This window comes from Monocercomonoides exilis (assembly GCF_001643675.1).
Source record: "Monocercomonoides exilis strain PA203 chromosome Unknown scaffold62-463630, whole genome shotgun sequence".
NCBI lineage: Eukaryota > Preaxostyla > Oxymonadida > Polymastigidae > Monocercomonoides > Monocercomonoides exilis.
The window spans coordinates 75,337-88,625 of record NW_027150607.1 but is presented as its reverse complement, the minus strand read 5'-3'; the positions used below and the strand labels follow the sequence as shown (position 1 = coordinate 88,625).

At 47.0% G+C, this 13,289-nt stretch overlaps 2 protein-coding genes across 2 annotated transcripts; one reads left to right on the top strand and one right to left on the bottom strand.

The window, feature by feature from the left end:
• Nucleotides 1-221: 221 nt before the first annotated feature.
• Nucleotides 222-1,105, bottom strand: MONOS_12224c2 (uncharacterized protein; the record flags this gene model as incomplete). The annotated part of the gene is made up of 4 exons (XM_067864829.1): nucleotides 222-456; nucleotides 585-650; nucleotides 830-944; nucleotides 997-1,105. The coding sequence occupies 4 exons, from the start codon at nucleotides 1,103-1,105 to the stop codon at nucleotides 222-224; spliced, it is 525 nt and encodes a 174-aa protein (XP_067719434.1).
• Nucleotides 1,106-1,564: 459 nt separating this feature from the next.
• MONOS_12223 (Exocyst complex component Sec15) lies at nucleotides 1,565-5,077 on the top strand (the record flags this gene model as incomplete). The annotated part of the gene is made up of 4 exons (XM_067864827.1): nucleotides 1,565-1,708; nucleotides 1,781-1,900; nucleotides 2,041-4,620; nucleotides 4,718-5,077. The coding sequence occupies 4 exons, from the start codon at nucleotides 1,565-1,567 to the stop codon at nucleotides 5,075-5,077; spliced, it is 3,204 nt and encodes a 1,067-aa protein (XP_067719433.1).
• Nucleotides 5,078-13,289: the final 8,212 nt, after the last annotated feature.

Genomic DNA, 13,289 nt, shown 5'->3' with positions numbered 1-13,289 from the left:
TCTTTTTTCTCCACCAACACAACTGACGAATCTGACTTTTCAACTTGCATGATTCCAAAGGTGTTGCGCATTCCACATGCTCATCCCCACTTTTCTGCGTTGCAACAACATAGAGCTTGCAGCCTCATCCACATGTGGTGGACGACTCTTTCTTCTCATTGTATTTGCATTTGCTCATTCACTGCTCTTTCAGTGTGCATATGGAATGAGTCTCTTTCTGCTCAAGAAAATGACCATGCCAATTGCAAATCCACAGAGTTCGCAAATGTGCCAAATGGAGCACCTGATGTCATGCGAAGATCTTTTGTGCTGCTTGCGGGAAACTTCGCTCCAAATGCTCCGTCTTTTCCTGAATCCCAATCTCCACACAGAAATCCCATTTGTTCTGTTGGGTCTGTGGTCGATGGGAAAGTGGAAGAGCAATGATTGGAAGAAAGCAAAGAAAGTGAGAGATTCCTGTGAAAAGAGAGATTTCACAGAACGTGAAGGCAGATGCTGCAAACAATGATGCTTCACGCCTTCCTCCATCTTTCACTTCTTCCTCTTCTCCAACTCCTTTTTCCAATTCCTTGCTCGCTCCTCACCACTCTTTCTTTTCAGTTCTCGTTCCCATCTTCTTCGCTCCCATTTCCTCACCCTTCTTTTCATCTCTGGTGTGGTTATTGTTGAAAGATAACAGTCAAGTTGCTGGCATCAAAGAGGATAATAATTATCTCTCATTTTCCTTTTTGTTTTCTTTCCCAACCCTTCTCCAACTCAACCCCCCACAAATATATTCACAATCCATAAGTGTCTTTTCCTTCTTATCCTCTGCAAACGCCACACACACGAAACTGAAATCTTTTTTTCTTGTCTTTTTCTCATCTCTCCAGCACCTCCTTCACATTTCTCAGCAAGTCCAACAAATGTTCCAGCTGTAGCAGCCAGAAATCCAGCGGAAAGACCTGTTTTGAGATGACAAGGGAAGAATATTGCATCAATTGAAAGATTTTGCACAAAGTTGAATCGTTGATGGAGCTAAGACTGAAGGCGAAAGAATTCGCCACATCTGTGCTTCGACAACTCTGCGGAGATGAACCCCACGGGCAGTGCAAGTCCATCTCATATATTCCGTTCAATGACCTTGCACCCTCTCGCAAGTTCGACTGTCAAAGTCTTTCCAGCCAATTAAAAAAAAAGAAGAATCATCATCCATTCGCAGGCTCTTCTCTTGATGAAAACCTTTCGAAAAGCAATTTTCCATCACACCTCATCCTTTTCCTTTCTCTGCAAAATTTCATTTTCCACTCCAATTCAACAACAATCGTCAGACAACCCAATTCTTTCGCAAAATTCATCTTTTCTCACCAGCTGAAGCAGCAGGTGCTTCTAAATACGTTTCTTCTTTCCTACCCACTTCTCATCGCAAGTAGACTGATTTATGTGGAATTATCTTTCAAACAAAAAAGAAAAAAAGAAAAATCGTTTTTTTTTTTCGTTTTGTCCAACAATATTGTATGGGTCTATTTATTGAGCAAACTTTGTTTGGGCTCCGAAACCGAGGGGCGTGCAGAAAAAGCAGGGAATGATAGGGCAGCGCAACGCACTGGACACCCAGGTTGTGACAGCGATTTCGCGGCAATCGGGGGCGCAAATCTCGGAAGAGATACAAAATATCATTTCGACCTCCGACAGGGAGATAAAGAAGATCTGTGCGGAGCACTTCGAGGTGTGTGCGGGCTGTTTTTGTGTGCTTTTTCGAACGACCCCCTTTTGAAACGGGGTGCTTTGCGGTTTTCAGGAGTTTATAAGCTGCTGCCACGAAGTGATAAAAATCAAAGAGGAGATTGAGGACATCACGGCAGAAATCAAAAACGAAGAAAAATGTGTGGGGCGGTTTGCGTCGGGGATGATCAAGCCGGTATTGTGCTTCAAAGATTTTTTATTTCATTTTGTCATTTTATTTTATTTTATTTTATTTTATTTTATTTTATTTTATTTTATTTTATTTTATTTTATTTTATTATTAACTGCTTTGGCGCGGCAAATGTGGCTGGGAAGATTGAGTCGCGGCAAAGGCATCTGCGGGCGATTGAGCATGTGGACAGCACGATAGGGACGATAAACGAGTGCCTGTCGCTGCTGGACGAGTATGGGCTGCTGCTGAAGCTGCTGGACCAGAAGCGGTTCTTCGAGTCGCTGAAGTCGATCTACCGGCTGAAGCGGGTGCACTGTGCGCCGCTGCGGTCGGCGTTTGCGTTTGTGGCGCACATCGACGGGACGCTGGACCAGCTGTCGCAGTCGATCCACCACTGGTCGCTGCTGTCGCTGCACTCGTGGCTGACGGAGGTGCGTGTGAAGCACTACGAGGTGGGGCTGGCGGCGATGGCGGAAGAGGCGCTGGAGTGGGAGGATGCGGCGGTGCTTGTGATGGAGGAGGCGGAGAAGCGGTTTTCTGGGGTGGAGCTGGAGCAGCTGAGCCGGCGGCGGATGACGCTGTTTGAGTTTGTGGGGCTGGACTTCAATGCGGTGCTGCAGTGGGATGCGATCCACACGCACTTTGAGGAGCTGGCGGAGGAGGAGCGTGGCGCGGGGGGCGAGAGGGGAGACGGGGAAAGCCGGCGGGGCGGGGGCGGAGGGGCAGGAGGGAAAGGGGCGGGAGGAGGCAGCGGGGCTGAGCGGGAGGGGGAGGAGGCGAACCCGTTTGTGGAGAACCGGCGGTTCCAGGCGAAAAACGACCTGCGGGTGGCAACGTGGTTTCCACATGCGCCGCTGCAAAAGGGGAGTTATTCGCAGACTTCATCATCATCATCATCACAGTCATCTTCATCATCATCATCTTCCTCTATTTCTTCTTCTTCATCATTTGCTGGTGGTGCTTGTGGTTCAGAGGATGAGGTGCCGTTTCTGCAGTTTGTGGGGAAGCTTGTGGAGTTCCTGGCGACGGTGCTGGGGTTCTTCATGGTGGAGAACAAAGTGTCGTCGCTGCTGAACTCGCCGTCGCATCGGTCGCATGCGATGGCGGCGATTGAGGTGGAGGACAAATGGGACGACACGATCAACACGCTGAAGCAGGTGCTTGCGTCGGAGATGTTTGAAGTGCTGCCGAACCGGCGGCAGCTGCTGGGGTCGCGATTTGGGGATGGGGAAAAGAGGCCGAGCAATTCGTCAGCTTCTTCTTCGTCATCGTCGTCATCATCATCATCATCGACATCATCAGATCCAAATGCGGATGATGAGACAGTGTGTGTGGACGAAGGGGAGGAGGTGTTTGCAGATGTGATTGCAGAGCCGGAGGGGCTGAACGACCGGTTCAGCAAGATTGTGTTTGCGAAGGAGGCGGTGGAGGTGTTTTCGACGTGTGCGGCGAAGCTGCACTACAACACGAGTGTGCTGGACGACTGGCTGCACGGGTCGCATGTGCTGTTCATCCGGACGCTGCATCCGATCTATGTGTCGCGGGTGAAGACGGTGCTGTGGTCGAGCCGGTTTGAGCGGGTGTATGTGGCGACGGGGGAGGAGCTGGAGGCGGTGGTGGGGATGCATCTGACGAAGGCGCAGCTGATGCTGTGCCACCAGCACCAGATAGGGATGCAGTACAACTGCCTGGCGAGGGAGGATGGGGCAGACGGGGCAGACGGAGTGGATGGGGCAGGGGGTGTGCGCAATGGGGGCAGCGAGGGAGAAAGGGGGGAGGAAGGGGAAGGGGCAGTGTTTGTGCCGTCGTCGGGGCAGACGCTGGTGGGGAGCCGGAGCCAAAGGCAGGGGATCCACCGGGAGGCAGACGCGCTGGTTGCGCTGGCCACAGGGAGCGAGGGGTCGGAGATATCGCCGCTGCTGCTGCCGCGGTCGCTGCCGGCGGTGTTTCTGTTCTCGTTCATCCCGCAGACGCTGCTAATCCTGTTCAAGCAGTACGAGTCGTTTGTGCTGCAGTACAACCCGGATCTGAAGGAGTCGCCGGAGGTTGTGCGGGGCGCGCTGGACAAGCTGATTGACGAGGGGGTGGTGCCGGCGTTCACGGGGCTGGCGAGCAGGCAGTCGATGGAGCTGCCGCAGATGGCGCAGCTGGTGGTGGACATCCTGATATTCCGGGACTCGCTCACGTACATCGAGGAGGATGTGATCTCGCAGTGCAAGCCGGCGTCGTCGTCGCTGATTGCGTCGGCGGCGGCAGCAGCAGCGACAGCATCGACTTACTCCATCGGCACGCTCACGCTCACGTCAGCTGCACTTGCTCAATCGTCGATATCATCATCTTCATCATCTTCATCATCTTCCTCGTCTTCATCCAAGTTCTCGTCGTCTTCGTTTGCAGCCGGGTCGTCAGCAGCAGCGGCAGTGCTGTCGGCGCAGCAGTTCCGGCTGAGCCACCGAAGCCATCTGACCGATGCAGCGAACCGGATTATGCAGAAGATGACGCTGCGGCTGACGTCAAAAGTGATCTGCCTGATTGAGAACCAGTGTCCGATCAGCTGGATGGGAGATGGAGACGGGGCGTATGGAAAGAAGCTGGAGTCGTTTGGATCGTCTTTCTCAGTGTTTCTGGCGAACACGATTGTGCCGTCTCTGGCAGTGCTGCCAGCGCGCAAGATCATTGAATCGTGGCTGCACTGCATAGCAGCTGTGGAGAACCACTTTGTTGTATGCTATTTTGTCTGAATTGTTTGTTTATTTTGTTTGTTTATTTTGTTTGTTTATTTTTTGTGTCCTTTGTGACATGTGATGGATTTTGTTGCAGGAGCGGCTGGGAGATCCAAAGCTGAAGGAGTTCAATGCGGGCGGGCTTGTTGCGCTGGACAAGCTGCTGAAGGAGTTTGGGGGCACAGTGAATGCCGAGTATCCGAGTCTGTCGGCAGCGTTTCCGACGCTGGGGACGCTTCTGGACATTGTGCTGCGGTCAGGCTGGGCAAACATGGCAGCCGTTCCATTTGTCCGTGCAGATGCTGCGGGGCGGCTGGTGGCTGTGGACCGAAAGAAGATGGGGCGAATGCTGGAGAAATACCGCGAGCCGAAGCTGCTGGATGCAGGGAAGATCGAAGGGCACAAGCTGCCGAAGAGGAAGGACATCCAGATGGCCATCAAAGAGATGCAGAAGTGAACGAGGTGCCTGGTTTATGAGACAGCTTGGAGCAACAAAGCCTTTCTCTTCAGAAAGTGGATTGGGGAATGAAGAGATTGGTGGTTTTATCAGCAGCATTGCGAGCATATATATTTCAGGCAGCAAAGGATAATTTCAGAGACAGCCACATTCAATACACTGATTTTTTTCAGAATAGCATGGAAAAACGGAATTGTGAAGGTTGATGGCTTGTTGAAAGGAGGAGCTGCTGATCTTTTTTTTAGAGGCGATTCAGCAAACAACTTTGGAAGATGGGATTGCATGGGGCTATTTGAACTTCTTTTTGAGTATTTCAGAAAGACTGAGAAAAAGACTGACTGAGAAGCTGGCGAAACGAAAAGAGAGGCAACAAAAATGGAGTTATCTTTAAAGATGGCAGAAGAGGAAGGATAATAACGAAAGATGATGAGAAAAAGAAATGATTTTATTATTAAAGAAGATAAAAGAGAAGAGAAAAAATTTCATTCAAAAGCATTATATTTGGGGTAAATAAAGTATATTCAACAAAATTCGCATGTTAATCATTCATCTCATTCATTCATCTCATTTTCATCTTCCACTTCACTCACGCATTCTTCCTCATTCATTCAAACATTCACACAGCATCTTTCTCCATTTCACCGATTGTGATCATCCTTTTCTTCTTCATTCTATTTCTACATGAAAGACAACATACAATTCAGATTAATTGAAATTCAATACCATTCAAAAGATGAACAGAATGGAAGTGAATAGCAATGAACAATAATTGGAGGAACTTCAATAAAAGGTTCCAAAGCGAAAGAGAAAGAAATAGAGAGGGAGGAAATTCAATCTAGATAAACTTTTTTTCTCAATATGGTTTTGAAAAACATTATCATGCTTTTTCTTAATATCTTTCTCAGACTTTTCCAGAAATTTCATTTCATTCTACTCCTTTTCCATCTTGAATTCATTGAAAATGCAGTTTGAAAGAGGATAAGCAGAGAACATCAAGTGCCTCAAGAGGGGATAACTGAATAATTGAACACATGGGGCAATATTCTTGCATTTATGAAAAAAACACTGATTTATTTCAAACCTTTTCTGCAATCTTTTATTCTTAATCTTTCATCCTCATTCAATTATAAAACAGAAATTTTTCAAAAATGAGGAAAATGTTTGAAAAGATTGCATGAAACAAAATTCATAAAGCAAAAAATATTGTTCAAATTGTTAAAAATTGAACCTTGTTGAAGAAGATGGTGAACAATAATTCCTTCAACGAAGATTCTTGATATGGAAAATAGAAAAGAATTTTCATTTTTCATTTTTTGTAATAAGCAATAACATTTATTAAAATTCTTCAAATAGGGTCATCTTTTTATTGGCACTTTTTTCTTTATTGGCACTTTTTTCTTGATTGGCACTTTTTTTTTTAATAAAAATTAATCTGACACACAAATGATATTTTAAAAAATATTATTGGTATATATGGGTGATTATTTTTGAATTCATATTTTTTCTTATAAAAATTTCGGTTTGGGAATTCACTTTGAATTTTGACAAATGAACACTGAAAAGTTGTTCATCCTTTCAAAATAATTTCAACATGATTGAAATATCAAGCATTTATTTTTTTTTAAATATTCCATGATTTTTTTTCTTTCGAATATATAATTCCTCTCCAAAGAAATATGACATTTTAAAAATCAACGCTCCGAAAAAAGTTATGATTTCAAAAATAATCACCCATATACATATGTCAAGTATTCTTATATTTGAATTTTGAAAGAAATCCAATTTCTCATGGGGCGGAAATGGGAGGATGCAAGTCCTTCCATTAAGCTTTCATGAGAAATTGGGCTGCACAAAGGTTTTTAAATATTTCTTATTCATTCAAAATTTTAAATATTAATTTAAAATCCTTTAATGAGAATTAATAAATTCCAAAATATATTAATGATCATTACCCATAATACATATATGAAATTTCTAGTGAAGAAGAAAGTTGAAGCGGCTGAAGGAAGCAATGTCCACATTACGTTACAGAAAATATGAAACAAGATTGGAAAGGATTGCACACATTGTGAATGACAATGTTGTCAGGTTGGTCAACGGGGAAGAAATGGTGGAATTAGCAAAAAATCTTTGGAGCACGCTGTAAAAACTATAAAAAAACGGCAGGCCTATTGCAAAAGTTGTACACCCACCAATTATTAGCTGCGAAAAAGAAAAGCAATTCTTGGAAGAAATAACAATAGAATTCAGATCTGGGACAAGCCTCTTGTTACGAAAAGCGCGCGATCTGGTTTGCAATTGATATTTGAATTGTATATTAATTTGTATTTAGATGGAAAATATAATTAACGATAGTGAAGAAGAAGGAGAAAAAGAAGAAAAGAAGAAAAAGACAGTAACTCTGAAGACAGTTCACACATTCATAAAGCGCCATCCTGAATTGAAGTCATCGCTGCCAAAGAAAGTTGATATTTTCCGATTTGCAGCATCTTGTCTGAAAGTCCAAAGGCCGTGATACACAGAATTACAAGCATTACACGATGAAAACAAATATCCAGAGGAATTAATCCTCAATATCGAAGAATCTTCGCTTCGCATTCCAACTTCTACACGTGGCATTGTTGTTCATCCCGTAGATGAACAATCTGGATTCAAAAAGACTGCCGAAAGGATGCCGAATGCCACTTTCGTTGCTGGAATCGCTGCTGATGGCTTCTCGCTTCCGTCTGTCGTGCTGTGGCCGAGCGCAACTCTTCCGAAAGAACTGACAACACTGTTAACGCCGTTGCTTGACATTTGGCCAAACACAAACGGCTGGATGGACAAAACAGCATTCAAAATATACGCCTTAACAGTCCTTCTTCCATCTATCATTGACAGAAGAAAGCGAATTCTAAAAGAATCTCATCATTGCCTTCTTCTCCTATATTCGTACTCATCGCGCGCAGATCCATCTGTATGGAGACATTTAAAGGAATCCGAAATAGACGTAATCACCTTCGTTCCTCATCCTACACATATATCTCAGCCGCTGGACAGAGGTATATTTGCAGTGTTGAAGTCGGTACTTTCAAACAATTACAGCTCTCCATCATCCACCTCCTCATCTTCAAAAAGAACAACCCTTCGGATGTGTTGTCACAAGTCATTCACGCAACATTCACCCCATCGGTGATCAAAAAAGCCTTCGTTAACAGCGGAGTCCTCAGCAATGGATCTGGATCGGTTCTTATGGAGCTTCCCCAGTCTTCTCAATACTTCATTCCTTCTCATTCACATAGTTTCGACTTCTTCGGAAAAGAAATAACAAAAGAAAAGCTTCTTGATGAATGAGATGAATATAATGAAAATCACACGATGAAAGTTGAAGAAATAGAAGAAAAAGAAAAGGAAATTGAAGAAGAAGAATTGCCTTTGGAGAAAAAAGTGAAAAGGAAATTCAGAAAAATTCAGAATGATGACGATGAAACAAGTGATGAATTTGACCCCTTTGAACGTGAAAATGGAAAAAGAAAAGTTAGAAGAGTAATTGATTCGAGTTTTGCGTTTTTTTGATGTGTTTTTAACTTTTTTTCATTTCAAAAAATTTTTGTGCCAATTTAGAAAAAAGTGCCAATAAAAAGATGACCCTAATTGTTTTTTTCTTTTCTATGAAATGATAAAAATAGAAAAACATAATTTTTTTGTTACAACTTTAAAAGAAAAGATATTGGTTAAAGATTTAAAAAATAAACAAAAATAATCTATCACAATTTTTCTATTTACTCATCAATAACAAAAAAAAATTCTGAAACAAAAATTTGCAACTCTAAAGCAAGTCAACTTATCTTCTTTTCAATCGACTTCTTTCATAATTTCTTATTACTCTTTTTTGCTTCCTCTCTTTTCGTTTCGCCAGCTTCTCAGTCAGTCTTTTTCTCAGTCTTTCTGAAATACTCAAAAAGAAGTTCAAATAGCCCCATGCAATCCCATCTTCCAAAGTTGTTTGCTGAATCGCCTCTAAAAAAAAGATCAGCAGCTCCTCCTTTCAACAAGCCATCAACCTTCACAATTCCGTTTTTCCATGCTATTCTGAAAAAAATCAGTGTATTGAATGTGGCTGTCTCTGAAATTATCCTTTGCTGCCTGAAATATATATGCTCGCAATGCTGCTGATAAAACCACCAATCTCTTCATTCCCCAATCCACTTTCTGAAGAGAAAGGCTTTGTTGCTCCAAGCTGTCTCATAAACCAGGCACCTCGTTCACTTCTGCATCTCTTTGATGGCCATCTGGATGTCCTTCCTCTTCGGCAGCTTGTGCCCTTCGATCTTCCCTGCATCCAGCAGCTTCGGCTCGCGGTATTTCTCCAGCATTCGCCCCATCTTCTTTCGGTCCACAGCCACCAGCCGCCCCGCAGCATCTGCACGGACAAATGGAACGGCTGCCATGTTTGCCCAGCCTGACCGCAGCACAATGTCCAGAAGCGTCCCCAGCGTCGGAAACGCTGCCGACAGACTCGGATACTCGGCATTCACTGTGCCCCCAAACTCCTTCAGCAGCTTGTCCAGCGCAACAAGCCCGCCCGCATTGAACTCCTTCAGCTTTGGATCTCCCAGCCGCTCCTGCAACAAAATCCATCACATGTCACAAAGGACACAAAAAATAAACAAACAAAATAAACAAACAAAATAAACAAACAATTCAGACAAAATAGCATACAACAAAGTGGTTCTCCACAGCTGCTATGCAGTGCAGCCACGATTCAATGATCTTGCGCGCTGGCAGCACTGCCAGAGACGGCACAATCGTGTTCGCCAGAAACACTGAGAAAGACGATCCAAACGACTCCAGCTTCTTTCCATACGCCCCGTCTCCATCTCCCATCCAGCTGATCGGACACTGGTTCTCAATCAGGCAGATCACTTTTGACGTCAGCCGCAGCGTCATCTTCTGCATAATCCGGTTCGCTGCATCGGTCAGATGGCTTCGGTGGCTCAGCCGGAACTGCTGCGCCGACAGCACTGCCGCTGCTGCTGACGACCCGGCTGCAAACGAAGACGACGAGAACTTGGATGAAGACGAGGAAGATGATGAAGATGATGAAGATGATGATATCGACGATTGAGCAAGTGCAGCTGACGTGAGCGTGAGCGTGCCGATGGAGTAAGTCGATGCTGTCGCTGCTGCTGCCGCCGCCGACGCAATCAGCGACGACGACGCCGGCTTGCACTGCGAGATCACATCCTCCTCGATGTACGTGAGCGAGTCCCGGAATATCAGGATGTCCACCACCAGCTGCGCCATCTGCGGCAGCTCCATCGACTGCCTGCTCGCCAGCCCCGTGAACGCCGGCACCACCCCCTCGTCAATCAGCTTGTCCAGCGCGCCCCGCACAACCTCCGGCGACTCCTTCAGATCCGGGTTGTACTGCAGCACAAACGACTCGTACTGCTTGAACAGGATTAGCAGCGTCTGCGGGATGAACGAGAACAGAAACACCGCCGGCAGCGACCGCGGCAGCAGCAGCGGCGATATCTCCGACCCCTCGCTCCCTGTGGCCAGCGCAACCAGCGCGTCTGCCTCCCGGTGGATCCCCTGCCTTTGGCTCCGGCTCCCCACCAGCGTCTGCCCCGACGACGGCACAAACACTGCCCCTTCCCCTTCCTCCCCCTTTCTCCCTCGCTGCCCCCATTGCGCACACCCCTGCCCCATCCACTCCGTCTGCCCCGTCTGCCCCATCCTCCCTCGCCAGGCAGTTGTACTGCATCCCTATCTGGTGCTGGTGGCACAGCATCAGCTGCGCCTTCGTCAGATGCATCCCCACCACCGCCTCCAGCTCCTCCCCCCGTCGCCACATACACCCGCTCAAACCGGCTCGACCACAGCACCGTCTTCACCCGCGACACATAGATCGGATGCAGCGTCCGGATGAACAGCACATGCGACCCGTGCAGCCAGTCGTCCAGCACACTCGTGTTGTAGTGCAGCTTCGCCGCACACGTCGAAAACACCTCCACCGCCTCCTTCGCAAACACAATCTTGCTGAACCGGTCGTTCAGCCCCTCCGGCTCTGCAATCACATCTGCAAACACCTCCTCCCCTTCGTCCACACACACTGTCTCATCATCCGCATTTGGATCTGATGATGTCGATGATGATGATGATGACGACGATGACGAAGAAGAAGCTGACGAATTGCTCGGCCTCTTTTCCCCATCCCCAAATCGCGACCCCAGCAGCTGCCGCCGGTTCGGCAGCACTTCAAACATCTCCGACGCAAGCACCTGCTTCAGCGTGTTGATCGTGTCGTCCCATTTGTCCTCCACCTCAATCGCCGCCATCGCATGCGACCGATGCGACGGCGAGTTCAGCAGCGACGACACTTTGTTCTCCACCATGAAGAACCCCAGCACCGTCGCCAGGAACTCCACAAGCTTCCCCACAAACTGCAGAAACGGCACCTCATCCTCTGAACCACAAGCACCACCAGCAAATGATGAAGAAGAAGAAATAGAGGAAGATGATGATGATGAAGATGACTGTGATGATGATGATGATGAAGTCTGCGAATAACTCCCCTTTGCAGCGGCGCATGTGGAAACCACGTTGCCACCCGCAGGTCGTTTTTCGCCTGGAACCGCCGGTTCTCCACAAACGGGTTCGCCTCCTCCCCCTCCCGCTCAGCCCCGCTGCCTCCTCCCGCCCCTTTCCCTCCTGCCCCTCCGCCCCCGCCCCCCCGGCTTTCCCCGTCTCCCCTCTCGCCCCCCGCGCCACGCTCCTCCTCCGCCAGCTCCTCAAAGTGCGTGTGGATCGCATCCCACTGCAGCACCGCATTGAAGTCCAGCCCCACAAACTCAAACAGCGTCATCCGCCGCCGGCTCAGCTGCTCCAGCTCCACCCCAGAAAACCGCTTCTCCGCCTCCTCCATCACAAGCACCGCCGCATCCTCCCACTCCAGCGCCTCTTCCGCCATCGCCGCCAGCCCCACCTCGTAGTGCTTCACACGCACCTCCGTCAGCCACGAGTGCAGCGACAGCAGCGACCAGTGGTGGATCGACTGCGACAGCTGGTCCAGCGTCCCGTCGATGTGCGCCACAAACGCAAACGCCGACCGCAGCGGCGCACAGTGCACCCGCTTCAGCCGGTAGATCGACTTCAGCGACTCGAAGAACCGCTTCTGGTCCAGCAGCTTCAGCAGCAGCCCATACTCGTCCAGCAGCGACAGGCACTCGTTTATCGTCCCTATCGTGCTGTCCACATGCTCAATCGCCCGCAGATGCCTTTGCCGCGACTCAATCTTCCCAGCCACATTTGCCGCGCCAAAGCAGTTAATAATAAAATAAAATAAAATAAAATAAAATAAAATAAAATAAAATAAAATAAAATAAAATAAAATGACAAAATGAAATAAAAAATCTTTGAAGCACAATACCGGCTTGATCATCCCCGACGCAAACCGCCCCACACATTTTTCTTCGTTTTTGATTTCTGCCGTGATGTCCTCAATCTCCTCTTTGATTTTTATCACTTCGTGGCAGCAGCTTATAAACTCCTGAAAACCGCAAAGCACCCCGTTTCAAAAGGGGGTCGTTCGAAAAAGCACACAAAAACAGCCCGCACACACCTCGAAGTGCTCCGCACAGATCTTCTTTATCTCCCTGTCGGAGGTCGAAATGATATTTTGTATCTCTTCCGAGATTTGCGCCCCCGATTGCCGCGAAATCGCTGTCACAACCTGGGTGTCCAGTGCGTTGCGCTGCCCTATCATTCCCTGCTTTTTCTGCACGCCCCTCGGTTTCGGAGCCCAAACAAAGTTTGCTCAATAAATAGACCCATACAATATTGTTGGACAAAACGAAAAAAAAAAAAAACGATTTTCTTTTTTCTTTTTTGTTTGAAAGATAATTCCACATAAATCAGTCTACTTGCGATGAGAAGTGGGTAGGAAAGAAGAAACGTATTTAGAAGCACCTGCTGCTTCAGCTGGTGAGAAAAGATGAATTTTGCGAAAGAATTGGGTTGTCTGACGATTGTTGTTGAATTGGAGTGGAAAATGAAATTTTGCAGAGAAAGGAAAAGGATGAGGTGTGATGGAAAATTGCTTTTCGAAAGGTTTTCATCAAGAGAAGAGCCTGCGAATGGATGATGATTCTTCTTTTTTTTTTTAATTGGCTGGAAAGACTTTGACAGTCGAACTTGCGAGAGGGTGCAAGGTCATTGAACGGAATAT